The sequence below is a fragment of the Pleuronectes platessa genome, chromosome 4 (assembly GCF_947347685.1).
Source record: "Pleuronectes platessa chromosome 4, fPlePla1.1, whole genome shotgun sequence".
Taxonomy (NCBI): domain Eukaryota; kingdom Metazoa; phylum Chordata; class Actinopteri; order Pleuronectiformes; family Pleuronectidae; genus Pleuronectes; species Pleuronectes platessa.
This window is the reverse complement of record NC_070629.1, coordinates 18,084,061-18,107,972: the sequence shown is the minus strand read 5'-3', so window position 1 is coordinate 18,107,972 and position 23,912 is coordinate 18,084,061. Positions and strand designations below refer to the sequence as shown.

Sequence of the window (23,912 nt, the reverse complement as noted above, 5' to 3'; positions counted from 1 at the left end):
GAAAACTGAAAAACAAACCTGTACCCCTCCTCATTTGGCTCACCCTAAACACTTTGCCACTGACAGTACTCAGGGCACAGATGTCACTTGAGCCCACTAACACTCGATTTCATAAATAAATAAATTAGACCAACATCACTCCCCTCTTCACTCTGTACATATTCTCAAACAGTATGTACACAAACATAAGCACACACTTTACTTTTTTTATAACTCATTCAGTGTCACTGCCCTGCAAAAAATGATTATCTTCCACAAATGTTTTTTTATTTGCCGCCACATTCTCTACGAGAAATATTGCATCTCTGAAAAAGTTTAGTTTTTATGCCTGTGAATCACTTTGCAATCAGTTTTTAAAAGATGCAACATAAATAGAGATTTGTTTTAAAATGAACAAATGGCCACCGATTTCTCTTGATTTGAGGAAAACATGTGGGGTTTTTGTGGTTGTAGTGTTTCTGTAGGGCATTGACACAGTTCCAACTTTTCCACTTACAAATATATTTTACAAACTCCAAACCTGATAAATACCAAATACAGAAGAGCTGGAGCTGAAGCCTCTCATACTGATGCCAACCGTGTGAGAGCCTAACAGGAGAACTTGATATCCAGTTACAGTATCTATTATTCATGCACTGTTGCACACATGCAGTCACTCAAGTCCAAATCATTCTTCATCCATCAAACCTAACCTTAACGTATCATTGTTACTGGTTCTTATCAGCATCAGTTCACTTTATTCTACAAGAAACTGTCAAGAAGTTTTATCCGTGAGTAAAATGTGTCTTTCTTTAGCCACTAGATGTCACCATACATTGTGTCATGTCTTTGAAATCCTTCTGCTAAGGTCAGGTGGCTTCTCGAGTTTCAAAACAACCGGTACGATTCAGAGGCAATAAATGATATATCTTTATAATGAATTATACATCTACATCAAGTATAATTTAGAATAAAAATTGGCAAAATCCCTCGTTTTTTTCCACATTCGCTCTCTCCAATTTTTGTTATTATAAAGAGATAATGACGGCGCTGGCAAGTGTTACCAAATAGATCTTTGTGATGTGGAGCAAGAACATTCAAAACCTAACCTGTGAATAACATTTAAGGCAAAGGGGAATTGTCAAGGCATTTCCAACACCCATATTGCATAGCTAAGGCAGCACAGAACTTAATACAGTGAATATGTACATTAAACTGTATATCCAATGCCTTTTTATATACACAAAACACCCACACGTCTCACCAGCACCTTATTTACACATTCATTCATTTAGCGTTTCTATGCTCATTTCTATGTTAAGCATAGTTTTCCAGAGTACAGTTTGGTCGGAGGAAGAGCTTTCAACATATCAGTTTCAGTGACAATGACACAAAGTGATATACCCCTCACTGCTGCTCAAATTAACGGTTACACTCAATCCACTTAAAAGCAGAACATAAAACATTTTACTGCATTAAACAAAAATCTTAAAAACCTGTAACACATTTTAATTCATTTAGAGATCGCTAGTGCGTGTTGTGTTTATAAAGTTACGAGGAGGACGGGGGGTACCATTGTCTATGTGACCTACTGGCGAGTGTATTGAGTCGTAAAAGAAGACTAGCGTGTAAGGGACTGGAAATGTCACAATCATCTTAACAGCAATCAAGGCAGGCGGAGATTCTATGGCAAACCACAAGAGGGAGCTAATGGATCTGACTAAAGGTTTAGTGTTGACACTGTGTGTTCGTTTGCAGCTTTGAATCTCTGGCACTTGACCATGCCCCACAGTGGGGCACATGGCAGCACATATGCTCTCTCTCTCTCTCTCTCTCTCTCTCTCTCTCTCTCTCTCTCTCTCTCTCTCTCTCTCTCTCTCTCTCTCTCTCTCTAATTCCGGATACCAACCATGGGAATTTCTTTTCGAGTGTTTTGCTAAGAAAACTCCTCCTGATTGGCAGAAGCATCTCGATGCACACATTAAAACAACAGTTAAAGTATTAAAGACCATTCCTTTGGTAATAAATAATTTGGCTTGAGTGCAAAATAAAAAGCAATGTGAACCGCCCCCACCCCCCCCCCCCCCCCCCCCTGCAGTTATTCAGGCGAGAGACTAAATGTAAAAGGAGTGTTTGACATGCAATGAAAACAGTCTATAGCCCAGTCTTATTGTACACAGTAGTCAAAATCCTCCACGTCATACCCTTCAGTTCATGTGCTACATCCAAGCTTCATTATCGAGGCTTCCTGACTGTCCAGGGAATGAGCAGTCTTTGTTACCCATGGCCGGGGATCGCGGCTGAGGATGGATCATGTCCGCAAAAGCGTGGTGCAGGCTCTTGCATGTAGCAGGATGACCGGTGGAACGGGAGCTCTGAGGGGACAGCGGTGGGGTGTGGCAGGGGGAGAGGGGGTTGTGAGCCTGCAGATCTCTGTAGCTGACCGGGGTGGGGATACGCGAGGGGCTGTTCTCCGGCCTGTTGTCAGTGCGAGGCCTGATTCTGGTTTTCAGTTTGTGCTTTGAGAGAAGGGCCGCCTTGTCCGCCTTCCTCTGCCCTTTCTTAGTCTGCAGCACTTCTCCGTCCGTGTCCCCGTTGGCCAGCGGGGACGTCGGTGGGGGGGAATCAGAGCGAGATTCGCTCAAACTAAAGCACATGGAGGAGCTTTCACTGGAGGAATCCTGGAAGGAGCAGTCTTCAGAAGGGGGAAGGTGCACGGGTGATGGACAAGCCTCGGGAGGTGGTAGGTCATCACTCCCTTCACCATTTTCAAGGTTATTAGAAAAGTTTGGCTGGTGATTCTCCAGAGGGACACTGCCCTCAGGCCCTGTGCCCCAGCCAAGCTGACCCTGCTGACCTGTCAGCCCCTCTGTACGAGGACCACCCCCAGGGTCTCCATTCATATTCCTACAGTGGAAGGCCGGCTGTGAGGGGGGGCTGAATAATTAAACTGTTGGACTCTGGCAGGGATGATGAGAGTTCCCTCTCCTCCATGGAGCTAGAGATGGCCGGGAGCTTCCTGAGACCCCGCTCCCCCCAGTGTTCAGGCTCTCCCTGACAAAAGTTGTGTGGTCCTCTAAAGTTGTTTCCATGAAGTAAATGTAAGGGGTCCTCTAGAGAGAAATGACTGGGATTAGTTCTCTTGGATTCCCTAAGGTCAGGCAGAGTTCCAATCTTTGACCCCACATTCACAGAGGAGGAGGAGGAGTTAGAGGAGGAATAGGCAGAGTCAGTCACATTAGGATCGGTGAGAGTTGGCACCAAATGTGTCACAGGTCCCTGCAGGGTCGCTCCTCCTGGAGCTTTACTTGACACTCCTCTAGCCTGCTGCGTGTTGGCCAGAAACTCGGCCTCAAAGCTACGATACAGGTCCTGCTCCTTCTGGGGGTCGAGCACTGGAAGGATCTGGAAGCCAAAGCCTATTCCTTCCTCCTCAGGATCCTGCCGCTCCATGCCTGAGCAGCTTTTGTAGTGGCCGCGACCAACAGGGCGGGGTCCCTGTGACACCCGAGGGGAGCGAGCAGAATGATGGTGAGAGTTTCGCGGAGATGAGTGTGGTGAACGCCGACCTCCTGAGTTTACTGGCGGCAGCAGTCTGCCCTTCCCTGTGGAGGGTGAGCGAGGGGCAGGGGGTCTGGGGGTAGTGATAGTCTTCTTGTGTGGGCTGCTGTTGTTGCTCTGAATCCCTTTAATAGGTGAGTTTGAGCATGAGGACGATTGCCTCTTGGAGAACACACCACCCATTCTAGGAGAGGAAGGGGGCATTTGTTTGGCCCGAAGTTCCTCTCGTCTGTCAGACGGTGGGGGCTGAGGGTCTCTGTAGCAGTGAGCGGGACTCGGGCTGGCATCACTGGCCCGAGTACGGCTCTGTACCTTACTCTGGCTTTGGGAGCGTGGAACGTGGAACCTTCTGGCGCCCTCATTTCCGAGGGAGCGTCCCCTCTCTGTCCGAGTTCCATCAGAGGATCCTTGTGGTGGGTTGGGCTTGAGTATCGGAGCGAGTGCAGCCCGTTCCCGAGATTGACTGCGCGCTCGGGGCAGTGAGGGACGAAGGGACTGAGTTCCTGCTCCGGACCTCTCGATCATGTGCTTCCCCTCTTTGCGATTGACAAGCAGGATGACCTCTTCACCAGAGCGCCGTGACGCGCCACCGAGAGAGTACCGCCCCCCTCCCCCTCCTCCTCCTCCTCCCTTAGATGATGCTGTGGAGGAGTCACTGTCTCCAGACAGACGTCTCGTTACTGGCATCATTGTCTCCTTATTCCTACAATGTGCAAGAGAAAAAAGGTCATTAATATATTCATGTGTATGAACATCTCATGGTCAGTTTTCTCATGGGAAGAAAATGTACAATTATTGGAATTCTCTGTGTCATTGTCCATGTACAATGCTCAGCTGTTTAAACATTTGATTTGTAATGAAAATTAGATATTTTAGGTTCCGTTATTGAGGCTCCATCTCTGTATTTCTGATCACCTTTACTAATAACCTTTTTTGAAGATTTCGTATTTTTTCTATTTCATCTTTTTGTTTTACATGGGTGTTGTTTTCATATGGTTTCTACCGAACCCCACATTTCATTTTTGTATTTATGTTATGTGAAATAAACTAAACTGAACTATATAAATAACACCAGAAAGAGTCCAGCCTGTCCCAGTATGCCCTCTTTAGTCATATTACTACAACAGGGACAGCTACCTCTGACTCAGCTCTGACAGATATATATAATAAATAATCTCTTCCTTCAAACCATGAGATGACATGTAATGTGCCACATTGAGGATTTCTGAGTATTTCCCAAGCGGCCACTGCAGCACCCAGACAGTGTTTGTGACCTGAGGCTCTGTGCTTCTTGGAACAGTGGACAGTGACAGCCAGGGGGATTACAGGGAAGTTAAGAACAAGTGGGAGCAGGATTAGAGGTCTTGAAGATTTTCTAACCCAACACACAGCCGCAATGCCCTTTCTCAACCAGACTGTCACTGCACTGTCATGCACCAGAGGGAGCATCAGGTTTAACTGTATAATCAAGTTCCCTAACAGGGGGGAGAAAACCTAGATAAATGTTTATGAGGACAAATCGATCGATGATTTATTGTTAAAAACATCAGGTGTGCTGAAATATATAAACTTATGGGTAAATGATAACTTGATGCAGATATTATATATTAAAACAGTATATCTACAATACCAGATTCAGTAGAGCACACACCTCAACAGGGGCCAGAATGTTCACTTAAATTCAATCAAGCCGCACCGAATTTCACCCATTCAGTCCACTAAATATGTATAATGCTTTGTCATCGAGATCCATGAATTATTCTCTGGGAAAATGTTGAAGATGTTAACATCTGATCTCACAATGGAAGGTGGAAAACCAAATTTCTGGTTCCACAACCTGATCCGAATTCGCACCCAAATTTCAACCAAAACTTTCTTATATCACACATCTTTTTATAATTTTTTGTGCCTGTAATTTTGCTCATTAACAAACCAACCAGCATACAAATCGACAGGAGTGACACTAATAACAATAAAACATATTGTTTACACAATGTTTCTGTTGTAACTTAAACTGTAAAGAGTAAGAAAACTGTCTTGCTGTCTGGAATCCGTGTCTTCATCAACATGTCAGTCAAATTAGAAATAACAGCTTCCTTCAGTCCTGTGTTTTGTTTTCATTTAATCGCAGGTTGTGACTTTAATTAGTGTTTTAATTAAACTGGACTTCTGAAGTTATTCTCAGAAATTAGATTTGCACGTATTCAGACGAGGTAAGTCGCCTGCATGCAACCCACCTGTTGACCTACTTCCCCAGTTAGCTGTAAACAGTTGTCTGGGGATAGTTGTGAGATTAGTCTTTATCTAGTCTGGCGCGCTTGTTAAGAGATGCCGCACCCACACAGGGTTAATTCAAATGAGCCGCTGCCCTGACGTCTGGTCCGAGCCATCACTCAATAAAGAAATGAACCACCCGTTGGCTGATGGCCAAAGTAAACCAACATTCTGCTCCTAATTATGTTCAACAATGGTGCTTTCACAATTTGGCATAGAGGGAAAAGTATGTGACCAACTAAACCTTTTCCAGGCTTCATGGAAAGTGGACAGAGTTTTGAATTGTCCTTTAAATCCCATAGAAACAGCCTCTGATAAAGATCTGAACCTGCTTCCTCTCTGGCTCTGACTCATCCAGCCTGCTCACAACCTGATCACTGATTTACCACTTTAGTAGAACGTCAGACTAAAAGGAAGTTCAGACCATGTAAAGAAAGACTTGAGTAACAGCCCTCACAGAATCCCAGCAACGATCAATAGTTTAATTAATTAAATGAAATAAATAAATAAATGAAGAATATGGAGAGCTGAGGAAACTTGTTTGGTGTCTTCCCTGTAGCCACTAGGGGATGCTGTAGGGTGACTGTGTGAGAGGGATCTGACAGAGCAATGTCACCTGAGATTAGTTCAAATCTGCTCTGGTCTAATCTGTGGTTTCCTGGCAGCTGTGTGTGTGTGTGTGTGTGTGTGTGTGTGTGTGTGTGTGTGTGTGTGTGTGTGTGTGTGTGTGTGTGTGTGTGTGTGTTTGTCCGGTCTGTCTGCTGCCTGGGCATGAAAGAGCAAGTGGCAAAAAACTAAACTCCCCCTGCCAGTCTACTTGTGAGAGATTAATTTCTTATCATGGTATCAACCGAACACCTGCGTAGGAACACACACTCGCCTGAGAGGATTAAAGTGTCGGGGTTCTGAACGGTCCCGTGGCGGCCGTGGAAGCAGATTCCGGGCTCCGCCAGAGTCAGGCTCAGTGTGGCCCAAAGAGTTCTGGGGTCTGCTCTGCCGTGTGGAGGCACAGGGAGCAGAGGGGGGCTCCGTGGGGCGCCTGTCGGGGGGCTTGTAAGGTGCAATGCCATCGTTTCTCCAGTGTGGTCCTGGGCTGGTGGAGCGAGAGGAGTGGGCACTGGACGACTTGCTGTGGGTCCCCTGACCTTGGCCACTGGCTTTAGCCTGGTGGTAACGGTGGGCTGTGGAGACAGAGTGATATCAAGCGGTTAAGACCCAATGAGCTATTTAAGGTTCATAAATGCATCATAACTAACCACATCAATGTCATCAAGAATAGCAGCAGTGGAATAAATACACTTGCTGCTTCCTTTAACCAGAGAGACGAAGCTTTACTTTTCAAACAAGCGTATAAGAGAACTGCTGAGGATCCCACCATTTAGGGAGACCATTTATAGAACACATATTTCCATAAACACTGTGTGATCTTCAGCGTGGCCTATTGTGGCTTGAAATGTAACACCAATTATGATTTCAGCCTGTGTCAGCTGTCCAGGCCGGAGAGTCCACCCAGAGACCTCACCGCCTCAGCAGCAGTTTGGATAAGGACGGGCCGTCTCACCCAGAATAGTTATGAAGATGTGTCACTGCGCTGCTTATCAGAGGGAGTGTAAAGATTGAGTGGCTCCGTTTATTTGTTCCGGAAAAAATGTTGAGTGTGTTGAAATGAGCTGCTACACTTATGGGTTCAGGTCAGGGTACAGGAATTATCACAGGGACAACACATCAATAATTTCAGCCATAAATTTCTTGGTTGGTTGTGATTTCAGTATTGTATATGTGCAAACCTGTTCACACTGTCTATATTGTGCTTAAACCCTTACCCTTTTTTATTATTTCCTTGCATTCATATCTGTTAACTTGTTTATCCAAACGTTCTTACTAATGTTTCTATTAGTAAGAACAGACTTACTGCAGTCCGGGAAATTTCCCCTGTAATGGGACTAACTATGGAATTTCTTGCCTTCTACTGGTTTAGGATTTAGTAATAGAGACTGATTGTAGCTATCATCCATCCATACATCCATTATCTATACTGCTTGTCCTTAAAGGGCTGTGGGAAGAGTTGGGGTCAATCCCAGCTGACGTGAGAGGCTGGGTACACCGTGGACAGGTCGCCAGCCCATCACAGGGCCAATATACAGAGACTACCATTCACTCTCAGAATCACACTTACGGTTCAAGTCTCCAATTAACCTGACCCAAATCTGCATGACTCTGGATTGTGAGAGGCCGGCGGAGAAAACCCACACAGACAAAGGGAGAACATGCAAACTCCACCCAGAAATACCCTTGGCCGAATAAAATCATGTCACAAGCAAACATTGGGTAAAAAAAAAGAGTTTATAATTGTATAAAGCATAGCTACATGATCTATTCCTCGAGGACCGACTGAGAAACACACTTTAGTCTGGACCTGCTCCTGGCCCGAATCGAACACACAAGACCTAGATCTTTTATTAAGAGACGCACGTTGTGTGTAAGGGCCTGATGTGGAATAGTAAGTGAACTCACCAAAACCAGCACAGCGACACGGGTCATGCTTGTCCAAATAGTGCTCTAATGTGTCCCAGCCCCCTCCGACGCGCACCATCACATGAGTGCGCAGGACCTGAGGCAGAGAAAAGGGAAAACAAGGCTTCAATAGATAAACAAGAGGGTGATGTACGAATTCATGCACAAAAAAAATGTGGCTCCACACAACCACACATGTTGCACAAGTCCATAGATATTCAAATTCCAGCAGCGGGGCAGCCTGCAGAAGGCCGGCTGTGGCCCTCAGTGTTACATAACATGTAGATGCACCCTGCCTGTACCCCTTCTCCCTCCCCCATCCTCCCCTTTCTCCTACATCACCCCCCAGCTGCTACCATTATGAGGGCTGTCCATTGCCATGCCAACTCATTAAACAAGAGTACGGTAGCATAATAAAGAGCCAAAGTGCTGTGAAAGACTTTTTTAAGGCCTCTCTCTCTCATGCCTCTCAGCTGGCTTCCCTGTTTTCAGAGGGCAGCAGGGTGAATTAGCATGGTAACAACTCCCCCCCCGCTGTCCTCCCTGCTCCTCAGCTGAGATTTCAGTCATCGGTGAGAGGAGCAGAGAGGGGGGGAGGGGGGCGGGGGGATAGCCACAACAGAGGGGGTTGGTGGATATGTCACTTCTTCCTCTCCTCTGCTTTCTGAGGCACACACATCCACGGGATCACACGGAGGAACCTCGCTCCCTCCAGGCAGAAGCTGCCGTCACCGAGGCAGCACACCCGGCCTGATGTGACAGCCCCGTGGATGTATCCTCGGCCTCGGGTTGTGTAACAGGGTCTGTCGGCCACATGTTTTAAAGGTTGTTGCCGTGTCTCTGAAGGGCGTGCAAGGCAGAGCAATAATGGTACATCCGAGTGGGCTGGCACAGTTGTTTTCCACAAAATCACACCTGGCGTTGCGACTCATCCCTCCTCTGTTGAGGTCCCAGACTCGGACTGTGTCTGACCTCCGTCTTTCCTCTGAGAAGAGATGAGACACTGTGGGTCTCTTCATCGACCTTTCTCCTCTATTACATCAAATTCTTGAAAACAGCTGATCTGCTTATCTCTATCAGACCTGAGAGTATAAACTGCTGATCCTCTCCACTGCTCTGGTCTTATTTCAGTGGCAGGTTTGTGTTTTACTGTCTGTGTGACCCTCATAAGGCAGCAGGGAGAAGCAGGGCCCATATTTGTAGCATCAAGAAGCAACAGGAGGACGTGATTAGATCTGCTGACTCTAATTGTGACCGCTAATTCTATCTGTTTTATCTGTAGTGTTTACCACGACTGAGGTGTTGCTGTGACATATAAAGACTTCACCTCCACCTATAGTTAAATTTTGACAGTAGAGGAGCAGTAGGTTCCATAAAAACAGCCACTGGGAATCCAAATAGTCAAATTTCTTATTGCAGTCTGATAATTGCATGACTATAAAGATAATTATCAAGGGTCATAAAACTCTACTTGCACAGTGTGAATTTCCAGACAGCCAGCTCATATAATCCCTTGCAGTCACATAACAACAGACATTCTCTGTTAATGATTTTTAGCCCTCGTTTCATTGCAACACATTTATTATAACGCATTTCATATATTATGCATGATGCTGCGGCACATCTGTTGAGACGGAACATGTTTTGGGACCATGTCTCCCTTTTGAATCTGTGGCTAAGCTTCCAGATTTCCAATACCTCTGAAGGGGTATCAGTCTTCACCAGTGTAATAGCGAGAGAGACCCAGTCCCTGTTTCTATGGCAACAGTGAACAGAGAGACTTCTTGTGATCATTGCGTGGGCGTGTTGAACACATTTCTCCTTGAACCTTGCTGGTTCAAAAATTAAGCTCATGGTTCATTTCAGCTGTTGTGCCCCACGACTGAAGGCATCTCTCCCCTTTAGCAGAGATGCCTCCCTGGGGACAAAGACGCCTTATTAACTCCCTCTCTCTGTTCGCATGGCGCCTTCGACCATTTGCTTTCTCCACTTCATCCCCTCGATCAGCCTGAGCTCCTTGTAGCAGCTTTGGCAGCTGAATAGGGGTTGGTCGGCTTTCAAAAGCGGCTGCCCGCTTCCTGCCCTTTGGAGGAATAAAGGAAATGTGTTGGGTGCACTTGTAGCGGCTCAGGCATATGGATGGCCATCGTCATCCCCCAGTGAGGCATCAGGAGAGGGCGGAGACAGAATGAAGAGAGCTAATCTGACAAGTCAAATGCTCCCTGACAAACACACATACACACACACACATATACAAACACTGATTCCTGCCCCAGACAGGCGTATTCAAAACAGTCTGTGACAACCATGTTTGGCTGCTCCAGCACACACTCCTCACCACTTTATGGAGGGCATGATATTTCTAAAGGGTGGAGGGAGGATTAAGTATTTTTATAATATAATGAATGCTTATTTATTTATTTCCTTACTCTGGTAGGATGAATCTTTTAAGAGGGAACAATTAATGGCTTTTTTTGTGGGGGGGAGGCTCATAAAGGACAACAATCCTGTCTCTATCTCAGGACTTTATTTCTCCCATGGCAGTTACACTCAAGATCAATATTAATCTTTCATAGAGAAGGGTTTAGAGAAACACAATACATTTAGATCTCAATAGTAACTTATGTATAACATAGTGATGGACTGTTGTCTGTAATAAAACCTGTATTTCTTTAATTAGTCTGCATCTTAAATTATAAATAAAATTATTCAAAAGAGTGGATCTACTTTACAAATTGGGTTAAATCTATTACTTCATATACTTTAATGGATAGAAAATTATGAATTTTCTTGGATTTACCATAAATTTGGAAATTCCACTTTAAGTTTATTGTCAGCTAATGTGAAAATGATTGTTCTACTAATGATTTACAGTTAGATACCGGCATCTTAAATTATTAATGCTTTTGGAGAAGACAGTCAAATAGTGCAAAAACTGGGTATGACTTGCCATTTTAAACTACTAAATGGAGAATGTAATTTTTTCTATGACGAGGGGAGTTTCCCAAGAAAAATCTAAAATTCCAACTTCAATTATTTTCAAACCGTCGCTTATCAATAGTCGTACTAAACTCAGTTCATGTGAATTTAGCTTTTTGAATAAATGTGCAGTTCCCTATGAAAAAGAAGTAGAAACATAGATGTGTGCTGTATATTTTAACATGTTGAACGTATCACGTCTCCCTGTCTGGAGAAAGTGGCGCTGCTCAAAGTGAGAAATATTGAGAGGACTGGGCAGTCATGCAGCCCAGTAATGTCCATGCAGCTTGGACACCCACGCAAAGAGACCATTAATCTGGCTGCGGTACATTTTCGGTAATTGAGACCAAATCGATCCCTGGTATCATCCAGCCTCACTTCCCAGTCCTCTGAGGCCTGCTGTGGGTACGGTGGCGGCTCTCAACCTGAAACTGAGACAAGCAGTCTCGCCCAAACAGGCTACAGGCAAGATAAGGGCCGAGTCAGGAAATTACCTAAAGCTCTATTTGTGTCTCAGTGGAAAAAAAGTCCAGTCCTGGGATCGAGCCATGAGAGAGAGAGAAATGATAATGTTGTTCCATACACTGTTGAGTTCTCTAGGTTGTGATGCAGCAGTGTGGTTCATATGTTGATACTGTATATTTGCCTGCCCCTGTTGAAGCATATGATGCCATATGTCTGCACCATATGGTTCCATACAATTACAGGCTTCACGCTCTTTTATGCTATTGACCAAAGTAGCCTGTGTATACATAGCTGAACAGGTATAACTGACTTAAAGGATCATTAAGGTTTGTATCAAAATAAAAAAGTCAAGCATACACAGACATGTAACACAGTGACGGGTGATTCAGCTTGATGTTTGTGGTGATGACAGCTCACCCTAATGAAGATCAGTGCACTGGAGTCTCCCACTTTGTACTTCCCCTCTGACACCTTGATCATGGGGAACTGAGCCGGACAGGAACATCGGCCCAGGATCTCTCTCACCTAAAGAGGACAAAGCATTTCATCAGTCAGAGCTCACAAACATGACTCAAACATCTGTAATGAACCTAACAGCATTTCCTGTTCCTGAGGTCAATGCCCCAATGTGAGATCATAAAATCATGTATAGACACAGAAAGCCCTATGGTCCTGGGCCCTATGTGTCAGCAGCACAATGACTCGGTTGTATGGTTTGAGAAATGAGCAGTTAGATGGGATATATGAGGATGATGCAGTGAGTGTGCGTCATCTTCCTGTCAACTCCCCTGCTCTCTCCAAGCACCTACCCAGTGCTGAAAGGCCCCACCCCGCTCTCTGACCACATTAAAAGCCCTCATCTCATCCCTCCAGAACATTTTGGTAGTTTAGTTCACCACAAAGTGCCACAAAAGCACACAAATACATATGTGCACGTGGTAATGAAACCCCTCCCTCTGCAGCTCCCTGCCCTGTTACATGACGACGTCTCTGCTGCTGACATCACAAACTGAGGAGAGGAAGAGAGGGAGAGAGGGAGAGAGGGAGAGAGGGAGAGAGGGAGAGAGAGAGAGCTCATAAACCAGACCGGCGGTGCTGATGAAGTCAGCAGGCCCCCGTGCTGCCAGCTGGGTTTTGATTCGAGGGCCCGTGCCCTTGCTGTGGTTGCGGGTGCTTATTAGCCAACTGGAGTCAGACACAACTGCAGGGTGGAGCGAGACCCGCCTGTGCAGTGCAGGGCCCAGCTCATTCAGGACTGGACAACTTTCATGTTGTTCTTGGCGTCTCTCTCTCAGACAAGAGCGTGTGAGTACTTGTCGGGCCGGGGAGGGAGAGAAAGTCGAGCAGCACAGTGACGGAGGATAAAAGAGGAGGATGAGAACAGCTACCTGTGTGTGTGTGTGAGAGGGCGGCCACTACAAAGGGAGGAAGTGCATATCATTACTGTAACAGCCATCACATGACATGTTAGAGAAGTATTTCAGGTTGTGAGCTCCCTCCCTTGGGCTGCGTAGAGCATCTTTCAGGCTGCCAATACAGCTAAAGGGATGTAGCTTGTTTGTAGTGTGTGTGTGGGTGAGTGTGTGTGTGTGTCTGTTTGGCCCACAACACCTACATTAAAGTGAGCTCAGAAGATTAAGGAGGCACCGTGTTATTTTCTTGAAATAGCAACCCTCTTCTCTGCCATGTAAATTAAAGGGGCAGGGATAAGTGATAAGCCTCAGCAGCATCTCACCTGCCTCTCTGTTCTCCCTCTCACCTGCACCCCACCCCCCCCCTCATCCCCCCCTCTCTCCTCTCTCAGCTGCTTTTTGTTGCCTTTAAGTCTTTTATTTTTAGCCGAGTGCACGAGCTGACCAGACCTATATTTGTCTTTTCTTTGTTTTGCTTACATTTCTACATCTGCTTGCTCGCTCGGCCCTTCTCTCTCTGCTCTGTCAGTCTGTCTGTCGTTGTGTCAGTGGGTGGACTACAGCCCTGTTTGGAAAAACCCCAGCCAGTGACTTCATGGAAAGATTGCTATGGCAACAGACACACACACACACACACACATAGCCGTACCCTTCCCTTTTTACCCGTTCAGTTTGCCTTCTTTTTTCATTCTTAGTATAGTGAATCTATTCTCTCAGCACCAGAACACCAACTCCCCCCAAGAGCTGAGGTCATAAGTTTTCCTCCAGAGAGGAGGTGTAGCGCTCACACACCGTCTCTCACATGAAAGCGGGAGACATAGTCGAGCCATGAGGTGTTTTAATAAAAACTTAATCAATAGCAGACCTGACATTTGATCTATTTACTCTGTCGAACCTTTCACATGAAATGTGTGCACTTCCCAGGCCGCTACTGTGTCAACAATGGATACACACACTGAAACTAGAATACACACATGAACTCTCTCTATCACACGCAGACACATGCTTATACATACACACAGTGGTGGGATGTAAACAAAGTACATTCACGTAGTTACAGTACTTGAGGACATTTTCCATGTATCTGTATTTAATTGAGTAGATTTGCTTTTTACAATGCACTGCGTTACGTGTTCACATTGTTTTTACATATTTTTCAAAGTAACCAATGACGAGACCGGAATTGGTACATTGATCCAATCGGAGCGGGCTGGTTACCTTAGAGCCCGCCTCCATTAGAAGAGGCCACTGCTGAGACTCATTCATAAGAGAGTCTCTATTATTCTTATATTAAACAGAATGTGCAGTAAAGGCACAGTTGGTCCTAGATGATTGCATAAGGAAACATACTACACTCTGCAAGTATTTCTACTCTTAATACGTCGTAATGTGACACTTTTACTTGAGCACATTTTTGTTTATTTATTTGTACTTTTACTTCAGTAAAATGTTACGTCCTCTACCGTCCTCCACTGCTTGCATACACACAGTGCAGAGAGAGATAGGCCGGGAGGAGCGAGACAAGGTCACGCAGGAAACATGCGGAAGTGGAGCCAGAACAGTGAGAAAAACTGCAGGATGAATTATAGATGCGTGCAGGTCACAAGAGAGACACTTTCAGACCTCAATGCAGATGTTTGAGAAGGAAAAGAAAGAGAGAGAGCGAGAGAGAGAGAGAGAGAGAGAAAAGAACAGTGACTGAACAATCCACAGCGTGCCCCTATACTGGGAATGTGCTGCATCTGTCTTCAGAGTGGAATGCAGAGATGCTTGTGCAAGAGCAGCAAGAGACACATTTTCATTATTAAGAGGCCGCTGTGACGTTCCCAATGAAACTGAGAAGGTGGGTTTGTCTCCGTGCGGCTTAATGCACAAGAAAATACACAGGACATATTCCTTTAATGACCCCCCCCTGCTCAGATCGCGTCATGTGCTCAGTGTAAGTCAACAATCTCTTCATTCTTTTCCTTCCTGACCTACAAACATCTTAAGGACTTTCGCGGAGGAGATAGGCTGAGACAGAGGGCTGCCCAAACCCTGGGGATGTACAGAGGAAATGGGAGGAGGAGAGAGATGTTTAGGTCCACACTGTCTTTACTGTTAGGTGACGTGGACTCCCATGTCACACTGTACAAGACTGTGTTCTGTAACAATGATATCATAAAACAGGGGATGTAGAAATTTCCCAGTTTTGTGAATTTCTTCTAAATCTATAGCCATCATCATGAGAATACACAACAAATAGTTCTGAGTTTCACTTCCTCATTCAGAAAGGGATTTGAACTTCATGAATGTACACACAACTATATAAATATATGTCTGGTCTCCCAGTGACTCAACAAGCCGTGTACAACTAGTGCTCTCATCAAACAGAGGTGTGCTGGCAGTGAATGGTTCCGCTGTGCTACAATTGTTGCAAAAAAAAACTTCGACAATAAAAATCTGATCATTACAACATCTCACTCCACAGGAATTTACACGAGGGTGGTTTCAGCACTGACTCCAGCACATTTCTATGAGAAAATTGTAAAGAGGAAGAGGTTTATGACGGGAAACAAAGTGCTTTCAAAGAAAAGAAAAATGCGAGGAATATCAGCACAGGCGGCATATTCATTGGGGCTTTAAAAAATTTAAAAAATTAAAGTAACCCTGTTCTTTGATGACAGAGGATCTTCTGTCATTAATGGCAACTTCCCATGTTGAAACAACCTCACCATCAGATAAGCACAGAAGGATATGAAAACTAGGCCACAGGGGGCGACTACTTGGCGGGGCGGAGATTTTTTGAAGCTTGGAGAGGTTACAGCTCCACCACCCACATGTAAACATTCCTAGATCCTGTGAACACACACTGAAAACAGCCACATTTAAGACTCTTTGCTCCTTTAACCGCTGGTCTGACAGCCCGGATAAACATTTCCTCTGTGGACGACCATGCTACATCTCATAAACATGAAACTGCCTCCTTTGCACAAATTATCTCTCTAGACAACCTGAGGGGTGAAGGGAGGATATGAACGACTGAATGGACGATAATAATGTTTTCTGATTACGATGGACCTGTAGCCTGAGGGGAGGAGCTGGAGAGAAACTGAAGTATTTAGAGGCTGTTAGCAGCTCGACCAACAGGCCTGACGAGCTGAGACAAGATGGATAAACAGAGCGGGATCAAGGCCGGGTTAGTCAGCTAATGCTGGTAACAAAGGAGAAACAGAATAATAATATACTTTAGAAATTAGGATAAATGAAGAATGCATTAAAGCTGTAGTTTGACATGTTGGCAAATACTTTTCTTGCTTTTTGCAGATTTTGATAAGAAGATTGAAATCTATCAGATAAATTAAACATAGTCGAGTTAAAACAAGTCTTATAGCTGAGGCCACATTAGGTTCTCAGCTACAACTTGGTGCTAGTTATAGGTTTCTATCCTTTTTTATTACCGTGCAGCGGCAGAAACAGTCGACACCCCTCATGAAACCACATTAAACTCCATTAGATCCCGGTTGGTCCAGGTGGATTATGTTATGATGGATTATGTTACCTTCACATTACCCATAAACTGAGCTCGGGCTGCATATTTACCCTTGTTTCCAGTCTTTATGCTAAGATAAAAAAATCTAGAGGCTGGCTCTCTAAATATTTACCAAACAGATACGGGTTTGGTGACGATCTTCTCGTCTAACTCTCTGCAAGATGTCTTCTTCCCAAAATGTTGAATTATTCATCCAAAATAACTGTTTGATCAGGTAGAAAAAAAGCAATCATACTGGGCCAGACATCATCGGAGAGAACCATGCTCCAAACAAATCAATGTCTGTCTTCTGGCCACATGACAAACAGCCCATCAGAGGCCGGGAGGATAAATATAATCTAATGGACATCAAGTGCTGTAAGGTGAATAATTCCATCATTCATCTCTTTCAGTCAGAGAGCAGTGTAATCAGTGGGTGCAGGGAGCTGAATATCACGCCGGCGTCTAACTCATTTGCCGCTTTGTTTTGATGAGGCTCCACAACACTCAGCACTCTCCTCCTGACATGCAAGGTTAGGGGAATGGATGACCGTCTGAGGACTCTCTGTCTGCCTGACAGTCTCTGCCTGAGACCAGCTGAGAGTCCGAGGCAGGCAGGAAACAGCCAGATCATCACCCAGACAGTGGCCTGCTCCGATACACACCAACCTCACTGATAATCATGCAAAAGATAAGTAAATGGCACCAAAACACTGCAAATAAAGTCATGAAGACGTGCAATGTGCAGAGCGTGGAGTCAGTTGTTTCCCCCCCATGGAAAACGGTGACGCGAGATCTGCTCTCTGCTGTCACTGTGAAAATAACCTGTAAAACACTAAAGCCACACAATTGCTTGTGACATGTGACACAAGAGAGAGAAACAGTGAAGGATGCCACGCTCTCTCAGCAAAGCGTGTAAGTGTGACCCAATGCAGAGCATGATGACCTACTTTTCCCCTCCACTCTCTCTACTGTAGCTCTGCCTCCCACAGCCACATTCACGGCAGTCAGGTTTAACAGAGTGTACAGTAAAGTCACTCTAGGCACCCTATCTGTGCTCCACTCCCCTTTTCTATTCCATGAATGCATGAATTGGACCATAAGGTTAATGGCCGAGAGTGGCCACACACACATAATACACACATTCTTTGCTTTATGCCCTCTGCTCCGCTGGTGTTTCCATCCCAAGACGGAGATGTCAGCCTTTGATTACCTCGCTGCCAACGGTGTCAGTCTATTCATTTCCTCTCCTCCACGCCACCAACAAGACATATTGTTCTGCTGCTTGCTATCATCTCCAGTGGAGACAGGAGTGGGGGATGGTGGGGGGAAAACAGGGCTCGCACATTTATGAACTAAACAAGCCCTGAATGTTGAGGCCTCGGGTGAGAAGAGACGTGAAGCAGTTAAAGTGAGTGAGCAGGAAGAAGGAAAAGATGATGAACGAAGGGATACGACAAAGGCTGTGAAGCTCTTCTGGTCCCTTGTTTATGAGCTCGAGTATTGTTCTCTATAGATGCCGATATGCATGGAGTAAACATGTGAAAAATTAGAGTATGCATTAAGGGGTCAGTGAGTCAAGTTTTAATTATTATATATATGTCAGTTTGCCCAAGGCCTAGATGCAAGACCTAGAAAATACACAAAAAGGCTTGTGTAGGTAGCTAACCATGCTCCTTTCCCTAAGGCTCGAGCAGCATATAGGAAAATACTGCTTCAATCGAAGTCACTGTTATAATCCCTCTCCAATGGAAATATTATAGCAAATCCCCTAATGCACAGGATAAATGTATATGTGGAGTATACAGTGATGTGGACCAGCTGCTGTCTGTGTCACTCATGAGGAGAACAGATTGCATGAATGGGGGGGGGACCTTTAGACTCACAACAAATCACTGACTCAAACTACGTTGAAGGAAATGAGATGCCCGCCACTTCCTTAACTCTGGAGCGGAAAGCCATCCCACTGTGAGATGAGTAAGAACATACGCAGAGGCAGATCGGAGGGAGACGCAGTCGGGAGGGGAGTATTTACATGAGGGTGTGTTTCAACCAGGAAAGTAAACCGTGCAGACAACGGCTTTAAGGTAGCGTGAGATTAAAACCTATTATATCCAGCGGGTAGTTGATATGACACATCACAGAGTTTAATGAGTCACTATAATGTTACATACAGTAAGTTGTCTGGGTGAGGGATAATCATCATGTTCATTATTTCATTATTGTGAAATGAACCCCGACAGGGTGATGCAGCCCCACGACGAGAAGCAGTCTAATAACTGGTGCTAATTGGTGATTATTGTGCTTATCAAATAGTCACATATCCTGAGAGCGAGTTGCACTATGAGCGATCACTGCCTGTTAGTTTATACTAATTAGAATAACGACACGTAATCCTGTTATCATTACGCTTGCATCGTCTCAACAGGAAGATTAATCTAGAATAATGCAGAGTTGGTGAATGTACAAATCTCATTGAGCTGTTTCTATCCTTCCGCCATGTTTTGTGGTAATCTTTCCAAATTGTTTTAACTTAATCCTACAAAATAACAGAAAAACTCAGACGAAAACCTAACCTCCTTGGTTGAGGTAATAACACACCAGAATTTAACTTACTGTTCATATGTGACTCTGAATATTTAAACATACATATGATCCTATAAAGTGTAGCTTGTCAGTCTAAATGGTATTACTCCTACTAGTTGATACACTGCCCCATAAAACTATTCGGCCTTCACGCATACACTATATAATTCACATTTACGACTTGAGGTTTGATATATTGGATGTGAGCATCCTTAGGGTGCACACATGCAATCACAATGTACTGGGTTCACGTCTAAAATGATCTGAGGTACAAATGGAATCTCAACACTTGCAGCAATTCAGCTTGTGCACGCATGTGAGACACATCTCAGTGGGAGGTAATGACCTGATAAGTAATGATGGCATTTGATCAAGAATGGCAGTGGATATGAAAAGGCAAGCAGATCATGAATAAGTGAACATATCATGTGTTTTTTTTTTTTAAAGCAGCTCCAAAAATAAGCCATCAGGTCTCTAATCTCTTGCCTAATGCACCAGACAGAAATACACAGAAACATGTGCAGGTTTTCTGCAGGTTAAGCTTGAGTCTGATGCTATGAGAGACAGATGCCTGGTGATCTGCAGCAGGAGCTGAGCGGGCGGCTGATTCAGCAGATATTTATCAAACTATTTAAAAAGAAAAAGGAATTCATTATGAGCTTTTTTTCTGGTAAATACACACATCGGGCCAGGATTCAGTGGAATTATGTCTCAGCCAGTCTCAGCCACAAAATGGGAACTGGACCACAGAGCTGGAGTCATTAGACAGGATGTCTTAGTACAAGTAGAAAAACTGTGAAAACACTCATGATAATACTGCCCTATTTTACCACTGCTGCTATTCTTCTTAGTGCCACTGTGGTGTCTAGTGTGAAGAACCTCATGTTGCTGATAAACATCCAGCCGAATCCTAAGTTTTGACATGGAGGATGGAGACTTTTATTCACCAGACACATGACGACTGGGACTGCCACATCCTAAATCAGTCAAAGTCTGCCACCATGCAACAGCTGAGGGATGTGTGTGTTAGCATGAATGACACAGAACATCAGAGACATACGCTCTGTGGCTCTCCTGTGATCTTTCCTGTCCTGAAACTCAGGCAGGTTGTATAATCCTCAGCAGTCAGTCATATGAGGGAGTGTGTCGGACGCATGTCTGAGCACGAACAGCGCACATCCTCCGCCACATGCTCTCCTATTTCTGTCTGCGGAGGTCACACTCAGAAAGCTCCCCTCTCCAGTGTGACTGTAAACTGTCTTCCACCCAACTCCCTCTCTGCCGTCCCTCACATCTTCAGTGTCAAAGACAGACATTGTTCTTCTCACCAGCCTGAAAATATTACCCCCCCCCCCCCCCCCCCCCCGCCTCCTTCCCGCTCACAACCCAAGCATGTGTTCTTCTGCTGGTGTGTCTATCTGTCTGTCTCCTCATTAGCTCGGCCCTCTTGTAAACTCATGTCCGGCGGGGCCTATAGCTGAGGTCAACCAGGTCGACAGGGCCAATGGCAAGAGTCGATGGTTTGAGTTCCACAGGACAGGACACGTAAACGAGCCAAAGGACATTTTTGGAAGTGCTTAGGGGGACATCACACAATTAATTAATAATTAATTAATCCATCTCTTCTTGTTTGATGTTGTATTGATTATTCCTGGTGGACAAAGTCCACTAAGAGACTGAAGATGACCATCGACAGAAAAACATGTCAGTCTCTTGCAACCTTGGGAAGAGGCAGAGCTGACCTTTGTTACAGCAAGCAGGCTATGTTTTTTTAGCACGATTATGCAAAATGTTTTCAACTGATGTCTATGATATTTTGAGGATAGATGAGACATGACCCCAAAGAAGAACTATAAATTTTGATGCTGACTCCCATTGTGAGATTGGATGTTTTTCAACATTTTCCTTTCTCAGAGGATAATTCATGGATCTTAATCGGGCATGTTTAGGGACTGATATGTATAATTGTGCTCAATTTATTACAGATCCAAAATGAAAGAAATCTGGATCTAGTGAATGTGGTTTCGTAAAGGGGACTGTCTTGGTGAAGGTATACACCCTACTTTGTGCCTTTCTAGTTCAAGAATGCAGGTAAAATGTGTACAGAGTTGACCTGTGACATTTCTGAGCTCCAAGAGAGAAACAAGAACTCAGGTGTCAAACACACACCGGCCCTGACAGGTGGGCAGGAATGTAACAGCACAGCTTCAAAACTGAGTTATGTGTAGATTCATGTACACACCCACGCCACAGGGACTCTATAATGGGCCTGTGTTCGTCATACCATCGACATGATGTTTTCAGACAGTGTGTTTGACTTTTGACACATGTCTGTGTTTTCGAGTGGGAGGGATGAGCTTCTATCAGCTGATCCTGTTTAACCCACTGGTTCTTTGGAACCAAGGCCTGGGGGTGAGAAGCCTGTGGGAAAGTGGATTCATCCTGTAGGGACCATGACATTCCAGTACAGCTGTTGTATGAAAACTGAGCTGGAGGACCATTACACTCGTCTAGGTTGACTTTCATGAATCATAACGTAGTTATGAAACATTTTGGGTAGCAGCTGGGGTCAGAGTATTAAATCACAGGCTAATACGTGGCTCTATTCAAATGTAACTCACCAGCTCATCCAAATTTCGCATGTCACATAACACTCTCTTCGGCTGCCAGATGAAGGGCTCTGGTTCGGGTTCATCTTCGTCCTCCTCCGCACTGTGGTGGCTGCTCTCCTTCCGAATGAAGCCCCTGGTGGGCGCGCTCTGCTCGGCAGGCTTCACCGCGTCGATCCGCAGGCTCTCCTGGTCCCGGATCTCCTCCTCGATCTCCTCCTCCAGCTGGATCAACATGGGGGCCAACATGCCGAACTTGGAGCCGCGGCGCGCCACCTCGAGGAGGCACAGGATGAAATTCTTCTCGTTGCACCTCTCCACCAGGTCGTTGGTCTCGAACATGAGCACGTCCTTGATCCAGAGCTCCTGCCGGCACCAGCTGATGAAGTTGGACACGTTATCCCGGGCAAGGAACGAGCCGGGCACGACGTTGCGCGACTGGAAGCCCACATCCTTGGACGGCACCTTCATGGACCGCGCAGCCTCCGGCCACTCCAGCTGGAAGTCCTGCGCGGCGCGGTTCACGTTGTTGGCGTGCCGACACAGGGCACAGCCGCTCTCCAGGCCGTCCATGAAGGTGTCCGCGGTGACATCCAGGTCGTACAGGGTGTTGAGCCACTCCGCCAGGTCCTCCTTCATGGCGTACAGGTACTCCTCGCTGGATTTAAAGGGCCGGATGCTCTTGGAGGCGGAGGACTGGATGTTGCTCTGATCAGCCATATTGTCGGATTATGTATCAATAAAGTCTACTTGATGAATCCGGATTGTCTCATTGCACGACCGCGCTCCAAAGCCTCGCCCGCAGGATGCAGCGAAATAACCGTGTTGACGCACCCATGCCGATGTGCATGTGTGGTTTCTTATCGCAGCTCCTTGAAGCCTTGCTTTGTGTTGCCACGAGCATTTCTGGATGCAGACTGGCCCACTGGCCCTGGCGCACGGATGCGTTTTCCGGATGTCTCTGCGCAGCCAGTTTCCTTTAGCGAGCGCATTGCCGGGAGCCGGAGTGGGAAGGAAACGTGTGCGCTCCCGGACGGTGACACACGCCCATGCGTCGAGCGCGGCGAATCCACCCGGTGGCCGGTGGGTCGTCTCGCCCGCTATCAAAATCCACGTGTCACCACCATGTTTGCGCGTCTGCGGGCGGTCAGATCCTTCTCTTCGCTCAGCGGGGAAAATCACGACCAGTGCTCAGCAGCAGCACCGACTCCACAGCTCATCCTCCCCTGCAAATAGGCTCAGCCCATGTTGCGCCGCCTCTCGCTGAATATGTTGACCCGCGGTAGCTTAGAGCAGCAGAGCGACTCGGTGGCACATCCCATTATGAGGGATCATCGCTCCGCACAGAGGAGAGAAACTTAACCCCATGTTCTCCAACTCAGCATATGCCATAATACTCCCCCTTAAACCCGACGTGTTGGTTATCGGGGAACAACATGAATACATACAGTTCAAATACTCCCTAATAGACCCTATTCTTAATTAAATGTAATATTAACTTAACCCCCTGTTGTCCAACTCAGCATATGCTCTTATACAACCAATGAAGCCACATTTTATCCCTACAGACCCCAAAATAGCGTTAACGTTTAATTCAAATACTAAACTATTCAAATCCATCGCACAGAAGTCACAGAAGTTCACTAAGCACATGCTCTTATTTCCACTGAACCTGATATGTTTGATATCATAACCCACTGTTATCACTGCAGGCCAACAAATAGTTAACAATAAATTCAAAAACCACACGTATAGTATTGTTTTGAAATGTTGTGTTAAACTTAACCCCCCCTTCACCAACTCAGCACAGGCTCTCTTATACCTGCTGAACCTGATATGTCGGTTATCATTACCCACATTCACCACTGCAGACCCACAAATACTTTACATTGAATTAAAAAAAAACGAAACATTTGAAAACTCGTGTCTAAATTCTATCTGTAGTCTTAATAATTAAACTAGAATATCACTCAGTGACTTACCTCCGCCAAGGCTCAACAGTGCCCTTGTGGAACCATATTT

At 45.5% G+C, this 23,912-nt stretch overlaps 1 protein-coding gene across 1 annotated transcript; it reads right to left on the bottom strand.

Moving 5' to 3' along the window:
- Positions 1–2,055: 2,055 nt before the first annotated feature.
- On the bottom strand, positions 2,056–23,140 carry gas2l1 (growth arrest-specific 2 like 1). The gene is given in 6 exon segments (XM_053421437.1): positions 2,056–2,943; positions 2,945–4,243; positions 6,695–6,995; positions 8,329–8,425; positions 12,190–12,297; positions 21,903–23,140. Coding segments are annotated over 6 exon segments (3,258 nt in total). The 5' UTR covers positions 22,611–23,140; the 3' UTR covers positions 2,056–2,198.
- Between the last annotated feature and the right edge of the window lie 772 nt (positions 23,141–23,912).